This window comes from Betta splendens, chromosome 6 (genome assembly GCF_900634795.4).
Source record: "Betta splendens chromosome 6, fBetSpl5.4, whole genome shotgun sequence".
NCBI lineage: Eukaryota > Metazoa > Chordata > Actinopteri > Anabantiformes > Osphronemidae > Betta > Betta splendens.
Genome location: NC_040886.2, coordinates 9,651,891 through 9,666,550, shown reverse-complemented (window position 1 = coordinate 9,666,550; position 14,660 = coordinate 9,651,891). Strand labels below are relative to the sequence as shown.

General features: G+C 43.9%; 2 protein-coding genes across 5 annotated transcripts in view; one reads left to right on the top strand and one right to left on the bottom strand.

Moving 5' to 3' along the window:
* Positions 1-229: 229 nt before the first annotated feature.
* LOC114857965 (ELKS/Rab6-interacting/CAST family member 1-like) lies at positions 230-13,218 on the bottom strand. 4 transcript variants are annotated; one of them, XM_055509366.1, is made up of 21 exons: positions 12,673-13,218; positions 12,388-12,576; positions 10,182-10,473; positions 9,628-9,755; positions 9,419-9,493; positions 9,180-9,335; positions 8,912-9,079; positions 8,598-8,765; positions 8,383-8,520; positions 8,124-8,264; positions 7,737-7,877; positions 7,426-7,619; positions 7,038-7,049; positions 6,440-6,575; positions 6,195-6,326; positions 5,667-5,723; positions 4,939-5,099; positions 4,561-4,708; positions 3,858-3,953; positions 2,903-3,088; positions 230-2,766 (listed from the first exon to the last, which is right to left on the bottom strand). In XM_055509366.1, exons 1-21 carry the CDS (start codon positions 13,216-13,218, stop codon positions 2,629-2,631), a joined length of 3,402 nt encoding a protein of 1,133 aa, XP_055365341.1. In that variant the 3' UTR covers positions 230-2,628. The 4 variants fall into 4 exon arrangements, 3 of the variants coding, with proteins under 3 accessions (XP_055365341.1, XP_029010761.1, XP_029010762.1); XM_029154928.2 differs by lacking the exon at positions 5,667-5,723; XR_003786307.3 differs by lacking the exons at positions 230-2,766; positions 5,667-5,723 and adding an exon at positions 3,579-3,658 and having other exon boundaries at positions 2,949-3,088.
* The window catches only part of LOC114857958 (serine/threonine-protein kinase WNK1-like), a 26,043-nt gene continuing 24,515 nt past the window's right edge, over positions 13,133-14,660 (top strand). Inside the window, exon 1 of the mRNA XM_029154913.3 lies at positions 13,133-13,254. The gene's annotated coding sequence lies outside the window, so the exon portion shown is untranslated. The remainder of the gene's footprint in view (positions 13,255-14,660) is intronic.

Below are 14,660 nucleotides of genomic sequence, written 5' to 3'. Positions count from 1 at the left end.
TATCTCCAGATTAAAAGTAGGTCTTGAACTTGTGGGCATCATCAAAGATTTAAAATTTTGCATAAAAATACAAAGGCTGAGACATTTGAAGTATTTATAGAGTTTTAAGTAATGAATATCTTTGTAGGAAAATGGAGAATATTTATCCTACCTCAAGTCCTTTCCAACATTTCCTACACCTTAAGTGTTTTTCACTTTGGCTACTTTGGGGAAAAAATGCTTGAAAGACCAAGGCTTATAATTTATTTATTTACATACAAAATCCAAATAACTCACAAACGTGTTTTGCTTTCGTTTATAACAGTTTAACATGGACAGACAAAAGGCAGTACATTATTCAAATGAAAGGAAAAAAAAAAACTGTAAGAAGCCTCTTAATCCACTTTGTGCTCCTAAGTAAGGAGTCTAGAAAAGGAAATGAGACATTAAGGCAAGGGACACATGGGCTATAGTTAAAAACAAACAAAAAAATCTTTAGGGATTATCAAAGTAATGGAAAAAAAGAATTCCAATATATCAAGCAACCAACTAGCGTCCTCCTGATTTCAGTGTGACTTTTGAAATCCCCATGCCTGAATATGTTTACCACACTTAGCATGTTAGAAAACGGCTTCTAGACACACACTGATGCACGTTTGTTCTGTTGCATTATGTTTTTCTAGCAGCAGCAGGGCCGTAATGTTTGGAGACCAGTCAGTCTCACTCTGCCTTCGACATCTACAACAGTTAAGACAACAACACTGAAATTGTTGGATAAAACATTTACATCACCATGTGGTGAAAATATATAAAAGATTACGATTAGAAATAAATGCAAGAAAATTACTCTCTCATCACAGTCACATTTGAAAACATCTGTATTTTACACTTTATTTTGACAAAGTTTTTTTGACACTTTCTGCTGAGGACAATAACTCAACGGTCATTTTGTTTAGAGCACCTTGCTCTTTCAGACTGTGCAAACATTCAATGCATATCCGTACAGTAAACATTTTATATATGTATTATATTCATATATATAACTCTATAGAACAAGACTTTCTGTAAGTTATGGCAGTACTGTCACATACACACGCTTTGTCCTGAAGACAAAATTAGACAAGACAACTGCACTGCTTTTAACTTTTCAGATTATTTTTTTTTTAAAGAATGCACAACACCTTCCACTTATTTATCTTTATTCAGTCACTGAATATGTTAACTATGTTATTTACAAACTCATCTAAAAAGTCAAAATCTGCTGAAAAGTGACTTTCGATTCCTGTAAATGTAGATGCACTTAGTAATTAAAAACCGCAGCCCTGCAGATAGAAAAATAATAAAAGGAGGCTTCACTTGCATTTGTAAGTGATCTGAAAAATACAAGAAAAGGCGGCTTTGCTTGTATCCTTCAATGATTCGTTGAAGAACTAAATATCAGGTGGGTTTTAGAAAACCGCTGTAGAAACTTTGGATGTAACTGAATCTGGATCAGTGGATCAGATTGAAAATTCTTTCATCATGCCTTAGCACCAATGTTAGAGGAATAATAATATCCCTGCATTAGGTCCAGTACTGATCTGTGCATGCACCAAGGCCACTGGAACGTTCTCTAAAGAAACATTGCATACCTCAAACATGTGGGCGTTGTGTGCAAAACCGTCTAAAAATTAATGAGTCACCAAGAACTAAAGCTCTTCTCTCTCTCTCTCTCATTGGATAAGAACTTAGCATAATTAACCTGAACTCAGATCAGTATCAAAGTTCAGCCCCCCCCACCACCACCAAGCAACAAACGACAAACACGTACCCACAACACAATCTGGGCTATGTTTACAGATCTGCAGCTCTGATCTAGAGAACCTGATGCATTTATTTGGTTAAAAAGTAGCAATTTCTGTGTGTTCCAGATTATTTGACACAAGCTCAGTACTAAGTAAACACATTTTATATACACAAACAAGCATCTACATGACACCATGATTCACCCACCGAACCTCCAGTCCTCTCTGTTCCCCTACAGATGTAGCAGCTCCCCAAAGCTCCAGGACGAAAAGTGCTTTCCTGCCTCATGTAACATTTACCCCTTGTGATGTGAAGGACTTGTGAGAGGAATCTGAGGGGTAAAAGCCTGAGGTAACTGTGCCTGATCTCTGTGAATGACGCCACCTGGGGAGAGGAAGGTTGGCAGTATATTCCAAGAACTTGTGCAGAAGTTTGCATCTTTCCTCCTTCCCAATGCACTTGTCCCAGACTTACAGGTGTGCAATGATGGTTTCGTAACTATTCTCAGACGAGGAACAATGAATTTGGCATTTGCACAAAGGGAAACGGTGACCTGTTCACTCTGCCTTTGTCAATCAGTTCCTTTGTGCCTAAAACGGCCTTTCCTACCATTAATGAACAGATCACCATTCACAGCCATTGCGTCATGCTTAAAAGCACTTGTAAACATCCCTAGTTCCTTTTTTGCAAGCCTGACATTAGAGAGACACAAGAAACAGCAAAGCACTCGGGTCATGAAAGCTTGTTTCAGGGTGGATGAGGGGAACAAAGAAGACGTGCTCAGCGTTGTGAAGTAATGCCTCTGCCTCCTCTCCTCCAGAGGCGTCACTGGTTATGCGAGGACCAGTGGTCAGCTGAGTTGTGTCAGGACGACTCCTCCAGGGCATTGACAACCTGCTCCAGGATATCAGGGCAGTAGTCAGCGATCTGCTGCAGAACAGAGTTGGCGTATTCCTGCAGCTCTCCACTCTCCTTCTCACACACCTCCAGCTCCCGCTCCAACTGGCGGAGAATAAAACAGTTTCTTTAAATTACTCCTCAAAAAATGGTCATAATTCTCCTTTAGAAAAACAAATAATGTGATACACTGTGAGATGCGAGAAACAACGGATTACAAAGAGAGAAGGTGATTCGCTACCTGTTGGACTGTCATCTTCTGGAGCTCGTCCTCCCAGTCTTCACGGTCGCTGCAGTGATAGTGAGGGGGTGGTGAGAGCTGGCTGAGGATACTGGGGTCCCGGTCATGGCAGAGGTCTGTCAGGTGGGCAATGTAGAGCTTGAGCTTGCTGCGGTTCTGAGACAGGGCTAGAAGAGGGGGTATCATCTGTAGAATGACACAGTTGACCGGTGGAGGAGAAAGGTGTTTAGTTATTTCAAAAAGGAGACAAATACCATCTTCATGCATTCGGCCAGCTCAGCACAAAAGCTGCTTATTGCACATGTTCATTGATTTTTTATGTACATGCAGCTCAACAAACAATCTTGGACCTTTTAAACACTGATCACATGAAGCTTAAATCTAAATCCATTAGTTTAGATCAAATGTAAGAAGCTAAATTTTATTTTGAGACATTGAGACTGAACCAGGCCATTTTATCCTCTTAGCTTATCCATGCAACATACACATGCACAACCACCATCCCTACTCAAAGCCAATAAACGATCAGCGTTGAAACACAGGATGAAGGAGGGAAGAATGACAGTCAACAGCATGTGACAAAAAGTAACAAATGAATGGAGGAAAAATAAAACGCATGCAAATGAAGCCACGATGGAGAAACTTGCAACAGATCTCACAGATTGCACAAGCTCACCCTTCTGAACAAAAAGGCTGAGAGCGAGAGAGAGAGAGAGGGCAAAAGTTTGACTACGCCCAAATACCCTCCTCATCATCCTGTTAGCCCGTCGCAGCATTAGAAAGGAACAATTGATTAGTGTGAATAAAGGTGATAAAAAAGGACATTACACCTCTCCAATACTTGGTTTGATCAATGTCATTACCTTGTTAATCAGGTGCTGATATTTTAGAAAAGTCAATTCGGATGGAAACGATAAGTTCAGAGTAATAAATAGTTGGTGCTGATAGACATTACCTGATCTGGAGAGGGTTTGTGATTTGTCTGGTCAGGAGCGGTCTTCAGGTGATCATCTTCATAGTTGTCTGCCATCAGCTTCATCCTGTTCTGAGTCTGGAAAGTAAAGACAGGAAACATTTGGATTTGCATATTTCCACCTATTGTAGCAGTTTGATCCATATTCTGAAGTTCCTGTAAACTGTCAGCTAACAAGTGCTAATTGCTAACCACTGCTACAAATAATAATCTTTTTTTTAATTTAATTAAAATGTTACAGACAGTTTTATCAGCAATCATGTAATTTGTAATTATGTATTCTGAGTTACAATATAACATTTACCAGTCTCTGTCGGAAAAAGGCTGTTGCATTTGTCTGATTATACAGAGACATTTTATATCTGGCTCAGGGGAGTACAGGGTTTGTTTGCCTACTTAAATGTTGTTGATGGAAAAAAGTTCCCTCCCAGTGTGACAAAAAAAATCCTGAGTAGATCTGTGCTGAAGGCATTTTACTGGGAACTGCAGTGCAATTGTAAGATATGCTTGGTGATCAGCTGCCTTTAGTAAAAACAACTGCAGCTGGAGTCTTAATAGTGGTGACTGACACTACACTAGAACACTACAGTGCAGATGAATGTACGCGAAGTGGAATAGTGTTAAATGTATTCAACGATGGCAAGGCTTTAATAACTGCAGCGTGTTTTCTACCCCCTCTCCCCACCTGCTGTTTGAGCTGTTGCACTAGTCTGTCCTTCTCCCGCTTCAGCAGAGAAACCTCATCCTGCGTCTTCTTCTTCTTGGAGGAGGACAACTCCAGTAGGGCGATGTTGGCGTCCTTCTCGCTAATAGCGGCCAACAGCGCCTCCTGCCTGTCGGGCGAGGACGGGACATCGTGGCATTTACACACAGGTAAAGATGTGGCTCATTTATTATTTACTGTACAAAATCATCCTGACTGGGTGACATTTAGCAAGGTGACGGTAGCAATAAATAATCCAGAGTCTCCCGTGCATCTGTGTGTGTTGACACCAGGCTGCTCTCCTCACACCATCGAAAGGCTCTCTGAGGGCTAAGCCTTGGTTGGATTTGGTTGCCTTACTTCATCTCCAGCACCTCCTCCAGGTGTTTCCTGCGCTCCGCTCGCAGAGTGGTGAGGTGGGCCTCTTTCTCACACAGAGACTGCTGGGTGGAGGACAGCTTGGCCCTCATGGACTCCAGCTCCTGCTTCACTTTCTCCATCGCCCCCAGCAGCTCCTCCATCTGGGAACGCACACATGCACAAGGATTTAAGCCATTAATGGAAACCAACAAGTACCTAAAACTAGAAGTGTTTTTAGGACACTTTAGGTCACTTTGTAATGTTTGGAGGCAGAGGGGAGCAGAATGCACGTGGGCTTTCAGGAATAACTGTGGGCCAGCAACTACACACGCACACATACAGTTTTTTTTCATTTACCTGTTATTCACCTATAAAAGCACAGTATTATACCAAACTAACTTATAAAAAAAAAAATTATTTAAAAAAATAATTAAAATAAAAATTATTTCCTTTTACAAATTTTATTTGTTTTTTGATGAGTCAAACAAGTTTGATAAGTAAACAGCAGGTAAACAAAATAACATTAAAATGACATGGGTTGAAAACACAATTCACAACACTTTGCAAACACGTGCAGTTCAACAACAGTGAACTCGCAGCTCCCCATCAAACCTCGTTCTTACCCAACATACCCATTGCAGAGTTGTTGTATGACACTGCGCGAGTTGTACAAAGCGTTGCTGTTATTGTGTCCAACCCCTCTATGTGCGCACATACTGGGCTCATACCTTTGACCACTTAAAGTGGGCGAGGTTGGACTCATGCATTGGTTTGAGTGAGTGCTTCTGAGAGGCGGTTTGAAGCGGAGAGAAAACATGAGAAGCAATGAGTAAAAGGTAAGAGATCTGAGGAAGAGGCAACAGAGGGAGCAAAGAAATGACGATGAGAAGCGCCACGATGGCAGCAAAAGGTGAAAGAGAATCAATATCAGCACAGGAAGGCGCTATCTGCATATAGACGTGTGAACACAAGGGACCAGGCAACACGTCAACGTCATTGATTGGGACGATTCCGTAAATAGCCGATTCCTATTGTCAGACAAAAAGCCATGTTAGCATTAGGATTAGTAGTCCGTCATTGTTTGAGTTGGTCGTGCGCCTGTTTAAAAGAATATAGCTAGAACACTAGTAAGTAAATGTGGTTTATATATGCTGTTCGTGTGTTCCTGCAGCAGGAGTAATAGACCATGAATGTGTGTGTGTGTGTGTGTGTGTGTGTGTGTGTGTGTGTGTGTGTGTTTAAGAGGGCTTGTGTACCTGTTTCTCCTGCAGTGACCTGGCAGCCTCCTCCTGTGCAAGCACCATCTCTCGCTCAGCGGTGATCTGCACGCTCTCTCTCAGGGCCTCCTCCAGCTCTTCTATACGCTCCGTCTTCTGACGCAGCGAGTCCTTCAGAGCAGGAAAAACAAGAGGTAAGGCCTGGGTTTCTAAAACGCAACCCTACAGAGAACAGTGGAGGAAAATAATAAACAAACAGTCCTAAAGTCCTAAAGCAACTTTACCTTCACCTGCTGTGACGTCTCAGACATGTTGTCCTCCCTCTTTCTGGCCTCTTCCATCAGTCTAGCGTTCCTGCTCTTCTCCACCTGCTCCTTGTGTTTTAGAGATGCCACCTTCTTCGTCTGGTCCTTCATCTGCCTACAGGGTTATCATGGGAAACATGAGAAGTTACAGAGTATGTTTACAATTAACTCTATGAATCTACTTCACAAATTAACTATTAACCCATTATTCTACTTGAAGCACTGATGTGGGGGTACAGTAGACAGCAGCTTTATGAAGTAATTGCGATTTAAGGGACCAGATAAAAAGGTCCTTGCCCCCACTGCTGGCGCACATTGAAGTGATTTCAGCTTTACAGTCTCGCTTTTGCAATATTTTCTACAGCCCTGCAGAAAGTCCGTTTCAGATTGGAACAACAGAAAAACGATAGATAGGGAAACTAAGCACGAACAGGAGTGAGAGGAGAAACACAGTTCAGTATGTCAGAACAGGCAAGGCAACTGCGTGCAGCACTACAGACTATGGAGAGGCAAGAGGTGAAGAGAAACAAAGGGAGAGAAATGTGAGAAGACAGGGGTAAAAAGATAAAATACTAACCTGGAGGCCATACTGTGGTGAGAGATTTCCAATGTAAAGACAAGAAGGCAGTAAAGAGAAAACAGACTCAGGCCGAGAAGGAAAAAGCAAATGAAGAGTGAAAACTAAGGACAAGGCACCTTAAACACCATCGGTTCTATTATACTGCAGTTGTACATGCCACCGTTAAACAAGAAGACATAATTCATCTGTAATGGTTTAGGGTCGAGCCTCCCTCAAAGATCTTTGAAATTAATCTTTCCACATTGGAGATGTTTGAAGGGGAATTTTTAATATAAATCAGCCTTTGCTGATCTTTTTAAATTTTTGGCCGCTTCATTGTTACACTGTTGAAAATGAGAGTGTTGTCCGAACCGTTCCAATGTACCTCGTGCATGTTCCCACCCACCTCTCCAGGTCACTAATCTTTTTGTCTTTGTCGTTCTTCTCATTCTCCATTTCACGAAGAATCTCCAGCAGGCGGTCCACCTCGGCCTGCGCCTTCCCAGAATCCTCTTTATAGCGGGCGACTTCCTGTTCAAGGGCCTTAATGCGCTCGACCAGCTCGGTGTTGGCCTGAGCCTCCAGGGCGGCATTTTGAGCCTGCCAGATAACGAGATACTGATTGGGAATCGGCTATTCTCATGTTCAGGGGCAGAAACGGAAATAAGGAATAACCCACTAATTAGAATCAAGCCTCCTGATACTTTGAGTTCTTACTCTCTTGAGCTGGTTCTCCAGTTTGAGGCACTCCTCCCTTTTCTGCTCCAAGGAGATCTCCAGACTCTTCAGTTTGGAGTCCTTCTTCAGCCCTGAGGAGGCCAGGGACGATGCATGCTCCTTCAGGTCCAAAAGCGAGGTCTGCACATGTATATATAAATATATAAAAACTTGTTCCAGCCTGTCAAGCCAGGGGAGCACAGAGATAATATAAAAATATATTACATCTAATAACGCCTTTCATGACTCACTGCAAAGTGTAAGTAACAGGAAAAAAAACTCGCACTCATCTCTGACGGCAACACTTCACTGTATTAATAGAATCACAGTAAACAAGAGTTTGTCTGTCTTTGTGTGAGCTTGTGTTCCAGGATCTGGATCTGTCACCTCTCTGTCTGACAGGTCTCCCTGCAGTAGGCTCAGCCTCTCCTTCAACTCTTTCAGTTCCTTCCTGGTGCAGTCGAGCTCTTCCGTCTTCTCCCGGTCGTCTCGATCCCGCTGCTCCTTTAGACGCTCAATGATGCGCTCCTAGGAGAAGGTGGAGGAAGTCATCACATTTTCTGCCTTCACAAAAACAACCATCAAAATGCACATTGCTACAAATAACAACTCCAGCCTGCTCTGAGACCAGTCACTGTTTATTCACCTTTTCTGCAAGAGACTCCTCCAGTGTAGTGAGAGCAGTGTCAGTGTTGGATGTGTCTGCCTGCAAAGACTTTACTCTCTCCTTCAGGCTGCTCATCTGCTTCTCCTTGTCCCTCAGCTGTTCTTGCAGGTTCTCAATCTGCAGAACAAACACAGGCAACCGTCAGTCAAAGTGCTCGGCAGCATAATGGATGAGACCCCGTGCACACCTGTCACCTTTTTCTGCAGCACATTAACTTTCCGCTCCTTGACCTCCAGCATATCCTTGAGGTCGTGGATCTCTCCGTTGAGCGTTCCCTTCTCCTCTGATATTTCTTGTATCTGTTTGCTCTTTTTATTTAAAGTTGTCTCCTTTTCTTCCAAGCGCAGACGCAAAGCGTCGACCTGAGCAGGAACAGAAAAACGTTACGTGTTAACATCTGTGTTCTGTCTAAATGGATATTGCACCAACTATATATTTATGTGCACAGTGTATATAAATTTACTAAAAGTCTACTGGGAAAGTGTGTTTTGCTATGTGGCTGCTGTACCTCTGTCTGTAAAATGGCAGCTCGCTGTTCCTTGGCAGTGAGGGACTCTTTCAGGACTTCGATGTGCTGCTTGCTGTCTGAGAACTGGTTGGTCAGTGTCTCTAACTTGGTCTGCAAACCAAGCAGCTCGGTGTCCTTCCTGGAGAGATCCTGCTTCACCTGCTCCATCTAAAACAAAAAACATGAGGCCAACGAAGTGAAACAAGGAAGAAGGAGAGACTGAAGGCGACAAAAGATGATAGGAATTCAGTCACACTAAGCTACTGACCTTGTTCTTCATAAACTTGGTATGGCTGCGGTAAACCTCCATCTGTTTCATCTCCTCCTGACGCTCCTCACAGCTCAGAAGTCCATTGGATTTCAGCATTAGCAGCTCCTCCTCCATGTCCCTCAGACTACGCTCCATGGAGCCGATTTTTGCATCCTGGGGATGATGAAGAGACCTTAATACATATAACATGCACCTGTAATGCACATCACAACACAAATTTTCATTTAAATCCTCACCTTCATGTCGATGACAGTCTGCAGAGCCGTGGTTTTGGTGGACTCAGGGGCTCCCTCATATCGACGATGCAACTCCTGTTTATTCAGGAGGAGAGAAACATGTTCCATGTATTTATAACCTATAGTTTAGGTCAGGTCAAACTGTAGTAAACACAACCCAACCATAGAAATGGATGTTATTTCATGTAGGTGCTTGAACTGAACTTCACCTCTCTCAGTGCTGTAATCTCTCGGTCTCTCTGGTCCAATAAACTCTCAAGGTGATGCCTGTGCATCTCTGCATCAGCCAGTCTCCTCGTCCGCTCCTGGTCCTCCTCAGATGCCTTGGCAGACGGCCCTGACGACCAAATGACCACCGTGAGCTACACAACTAAAGCACGAGATGCAACTTTTGTTGCATGCTCATCTTTCCATCAGGAGGCAAAAACAATGTTAGACAACTTCACATCCAAATGGGAAAACAGAACCAGCGATATTTAATAATATTTAATTTCAATTGAATTCCTTAATGATATAGGTACTTTCCAATCCCTATGAGCTATGTTGTCAGACTGGTACTTTCTATAACTAAACTACTTTCTGGATAAAGTATGAATGTTTGTAACTTAAGAAAGATTTTGTAGTTTAAAGTATGCATTGCTTCAAAGAAACCCATATTTGCTCAGGAGGGAGAAATCTCAGGTGAAGCTTAGGGGGGGAAAAAACATTCATTCAAGTTGTGTATAACTTAGCACGTTGGTACTCTTCAATCGCTCACGTCTACCTTTGCTCTGCAGCATCTCCAGGAGTTTCTTGATGGATTCATCTCTGGCTGAGAGTGTTTGCTTCTGCGTGTCGATCCGCAGCTCCATCTCCTCCAGGGTCTTTCTAAGGAGGAACAGCTCCTTGGCCTGCCTCTCGTGCTCGGCCTGCAGCCGCCGGTAGTTCTCCTCAGTGGGTTCGGATGTCAGGGCCAGGTCCCGGCTTTGGCTGGCGGGATCTTGCTGGAACAGCTGGTTGAGGTCTCTCTGGATTCTCAACTCATCCTGAAGAGCCTGAACAGTCATCTGCAGATGCTGGAGACAAATAGGAGGCACATGCATTAATTGACATTTACTTGTTTTTCTTCCAGCATTTTCTAACCTAAATAATACACACAGGTGCGGTAGACGTGAAATATATAGTGATCTGGATGATCGAGGAGCCTGAACCTCTCCCATTTTGTGAGAATGTATAATGAATATGGTGTTACTTTAAAAAAAATCAGCCTGTCTGTAGCAGTATCCTGACAGATGCACACCCAACAACCGGGCTTTGTGGACAGTGTTGCATTTCATGCCTGGAGAAAGACAAGTGGTGAAACACAACCAGCCCGGTATAGTGTAGCATTGTTTGTGGCATCTGACGCCACAGACACTTGGCAAGGCTGCTGTGAGAGCGTAACACAACACACGGCTGTGTTACGCTCTGGCCTGAACCAGCTGCGAGCGTTTTCAGACGACAGAACAAAGACAGAAGTCAGTGTCAGCCTTTGTTGTGCTCTGTCCACCTCCTGCAGCCTCCTCCTTTTACGTCCCTTGTCGCTTTCTCCATCTCCTCCTCGCGCGCTGCTCGTCCACCTCATGTCCTCTCGCCCTCTCTCTTCCCTCCAACACTTTCACCTCTCCTTTCACTAACCCTCCCTCTCCGTCACCCTCTCTTCCCCGTGACTAAGGCTGACTCACTGCTGTGACTGCACCCTTCCACCCCCCACTGCCACCATGCATGTACTGTAAATAGATGCGCGCACACCTTCTCCTTTGCCCAACCCCCATATTCTCACCGTCTACGCCTGAGGAGTGATCATCACTAAACTGATCCAAATTCACAGTCACATCTCTTAAATAACACTGTACACGCACAGCCCGTCACCCACAGACCTTCCTAAACTGCCCATGGTTAAAGTTAAACAGACTGTTAGCAAGCAGCCAACAGCTAATTATTATTTTGAGTATATGAGGAGTAGGATAAGTAAGGTGATACACATCCACAATATACACAAAGATAAACATACAATTGCAGGCATATGCACATTCACTTGGCCCTACATTTATTGAGGGGGCATAATTAGCTAATTGCCTCTGAGTGTGTGTGTGTGTGTGTGTGTGTGTGTGTGTGTGTGTGTGTGTGTGTGTGTGTGTGTGTGTGTGTGGGAGGTGAAAGCTGACATCTTTAAATTCAGCACCCACTGATTAGCCCTGCACTAGCTGGGCATTACTGAGATTAGTCCACAGCGTGATTCTGTGACACAGCAGGAGTGAAAACAGCAAATTACCCAGGTCTGCACATCCATTATGATTCACAGTGAAACAAAGACCAGTCTCTTCATTAATGAAGCTTAATTTGCACCATTCCCACAACATGCTGACGATTTTAAAAATTGATCTTGCACCTAAAATATATGCTACAGGTGCACATACAGGTTGTGGACACATGAGGTGACGCTGGCTAGTGAACCTTTGCTTGAACTGGCATCAAATCCAGATCTAAAGTAAGAATCTGATTCAAAGCCAAGCGTCTCCATAGAGTGTGTTGTGAATTAATACAGTCGTAGTATTCAGAGTTCCACTGAAATACATATGTATTTGTATTTGGTGCTCAGCTATTCCACAAACATGCAGCTTCAAATTAGACCTTTTTAATCCACATTTTCATCCCAACCACAAATAAAAATTTTCCAGGACATACAGAGATGCTAATGCTTTAGACTTATGGGCCCTTTCATCTATAAGCACAAGCATATAGCTGCGTATAAGAGGATTAACTAGATGTTCAAAAACTGCCTCTAACCTATGCAGGGAGAGAGGAGAAAAATCCACTTGTATCAAAGCTGGCTGCTGTGTAATGCATTGTTTCAGTCAAACATGTCTGACAGAGAATGATGGGAACAGAAAGGGGAATTTTGAGGCAGAGAGCTGAACACTTTAACAAATTTAAAAAGGAACACTCACTTGTGCTTCGTCTTGAATCACGCGGTATTGTTCTTTCCAAACAGAAATCTTAGAAACCTCATCTTTCCTAAGAGCTCGCTCCTTTTTTAACTCCGGACTCCAGAAGGTCTTGATAGAATTCATGGAGGAACTGAGCTTGCTCTCCTTAACTTCTACCTCCCGCCGCAGCATCTCATTCTCACGCAGCACCTGAGGAAGGCAGCCAAAGGAATCGCACATGAACACGATTTTAGCAACAAATATTTGTTGATACAGGAAATCTGCCAACTAGGAGAAAACAAATACCTCTTTGAGTTGGGCCTGCAGGTCGAGTATGGTGTTGTCCCTGGCCTGCCTCAGAGAATGCGGCACCGTGGAGGCCATGTGGTGGTCCCCGAACGCTAGAGCATCCCCTGCCATCATGCCTGCGGGCAGAACAGCATTGGCCGGCACTGAGGTGGAGATGTTCGGAGTGCTCGCAGCCACAACCCCACTGCTGCTGCCCCTTGACCCATACGTGACTCTCTGCCTCCCCATGGTCGTCACGGTCCCTCCACTTTTGAGGAGATGGTCACCTGGCATTGCAACCTCATTGTCACTAAGGTACATCGGGCCTGAGGTGGCATAAGCAGCGTTGAGGGACTGGATGTTCTCCATGGAGAGCGTCTTGCCTCCCGCTCCTCCGGCACCCCCCCCACTGCCTCCCGTGCTGTTGGTGCGGCGATGCCCCATCCGAGGAGAGCGCGGCAGGCGGGGGGAACGACCAGATCCCTGATTCCCAGCACCCCCTCCATCCCTCGCTCCACTATGGTTGGCATCCCCTCTGCCAACAGAGCGGGCACTACCATACATTTCTGCTGCACAGAAGAAGGGAGCCCGCTGCAAAATGTAAGTGTGTCGTTAAGTTTTTATGTGTTCTTGCTGGATTCGTAGGCGCGGCCTGTGGCGGCGATGAGGCTTCAACAGACGAGCGGCAGAATGGTCATGATAAAGAGGAGCAGCGTTGAGTTTTCCTCTCCCAGCAGGAGATTTCCGGTGTTTAAACTTACAGCCAACCTGCAAGAAAAACATTACCCATAAAATGATAAATCATCTATTATTAATTAATAAGGAATAAGAACAAAGTAGCAATAATATCAGCATCAGAAGCAAGAGAAAAAGTCTAATGTTTTTATTAGTCAACAGTCCAATGTGAATCACAGAAGGGATCTTTATCCCCTTCCAGTAAAATAGGAAACAGTACATTTAATTGAATTCATTGTTCAACACAAACAGAAGGAGTAGGGATGACTATTGTGTGCTTAGGTTTCACTGTTTGACTTGGATTCACTCCTGCACCAGACAGACATGCAACCTTAAAAAAAACACAACATTATTCTCAGATCCGGAGAATGTTTCCTAACCGCCTGATGAGGACGTGGATGTGCGAAACCCCTGATGGTTGAGTTTAGGTTAATGCTGAGGAAAAGGTTACGTTCAATACTGTAATGTTACATGTGACTCAGTCACCAGATTACTCTCCATCTCTATTCAAATCCACATGGATTTTTTAGTAACCTTAACCTGTTTTAATAACGTTTAACAACATTATTGTGTGTCTATTTTGTGTTTTTGCTCAGTTTCATATTTTTGTTCCTAAATGAATTCCCACCACAGCTGTTCGTACACTGCAGCCAGTCTGCGTGGCCTTGCTAGCAGCTAACGTGAAGTTAACACACCGGCTAACAGTAACAGCCGTTTCTACTTTTATCTCAGGGCCACGTCCAAGTTGTTGACGTTTGCTTAAGCGCCGTGTTTATTTGTTCGCGGTTCATACGTGCGGATTCAATCTTCAATGTCTGAATTTGTCATTTTTCCAATGTGCTGACTCTACGGATTAAAAATTAGCAAGTGAGGGGAAAGGGGGATAGTTCATGGTGGACAGTGTAAGGGGAAAAAAAATCTCCCAGCTTGTAGATAATGACCAGAAACAAAAATATCTCCTGTCACATAGTCGACCCGACGCCGGACGAGGTCCTGTTATAAACGACGCAATGAAAAGTGGCAGATTGCAGCAGATTTGAAGCATTTTGCACAGTTCCAGCGACACCGTGCAGGGTCTGCTCTGGAGACACCCATATCAACCCGTGCCCGTGTTCCTCCTACTCTGAGCGGATTTCATTTTAAGCTACGCTTTTCTTCCTCCAGAAGCTCACACGTGTGGTTAAATGTCAAGAAATCAGCGAAAACATCAAATGCACGTACGTTAACGTTAGCTCGCCGTGACACATGAAGGCTAGCCCATCCAATTTATG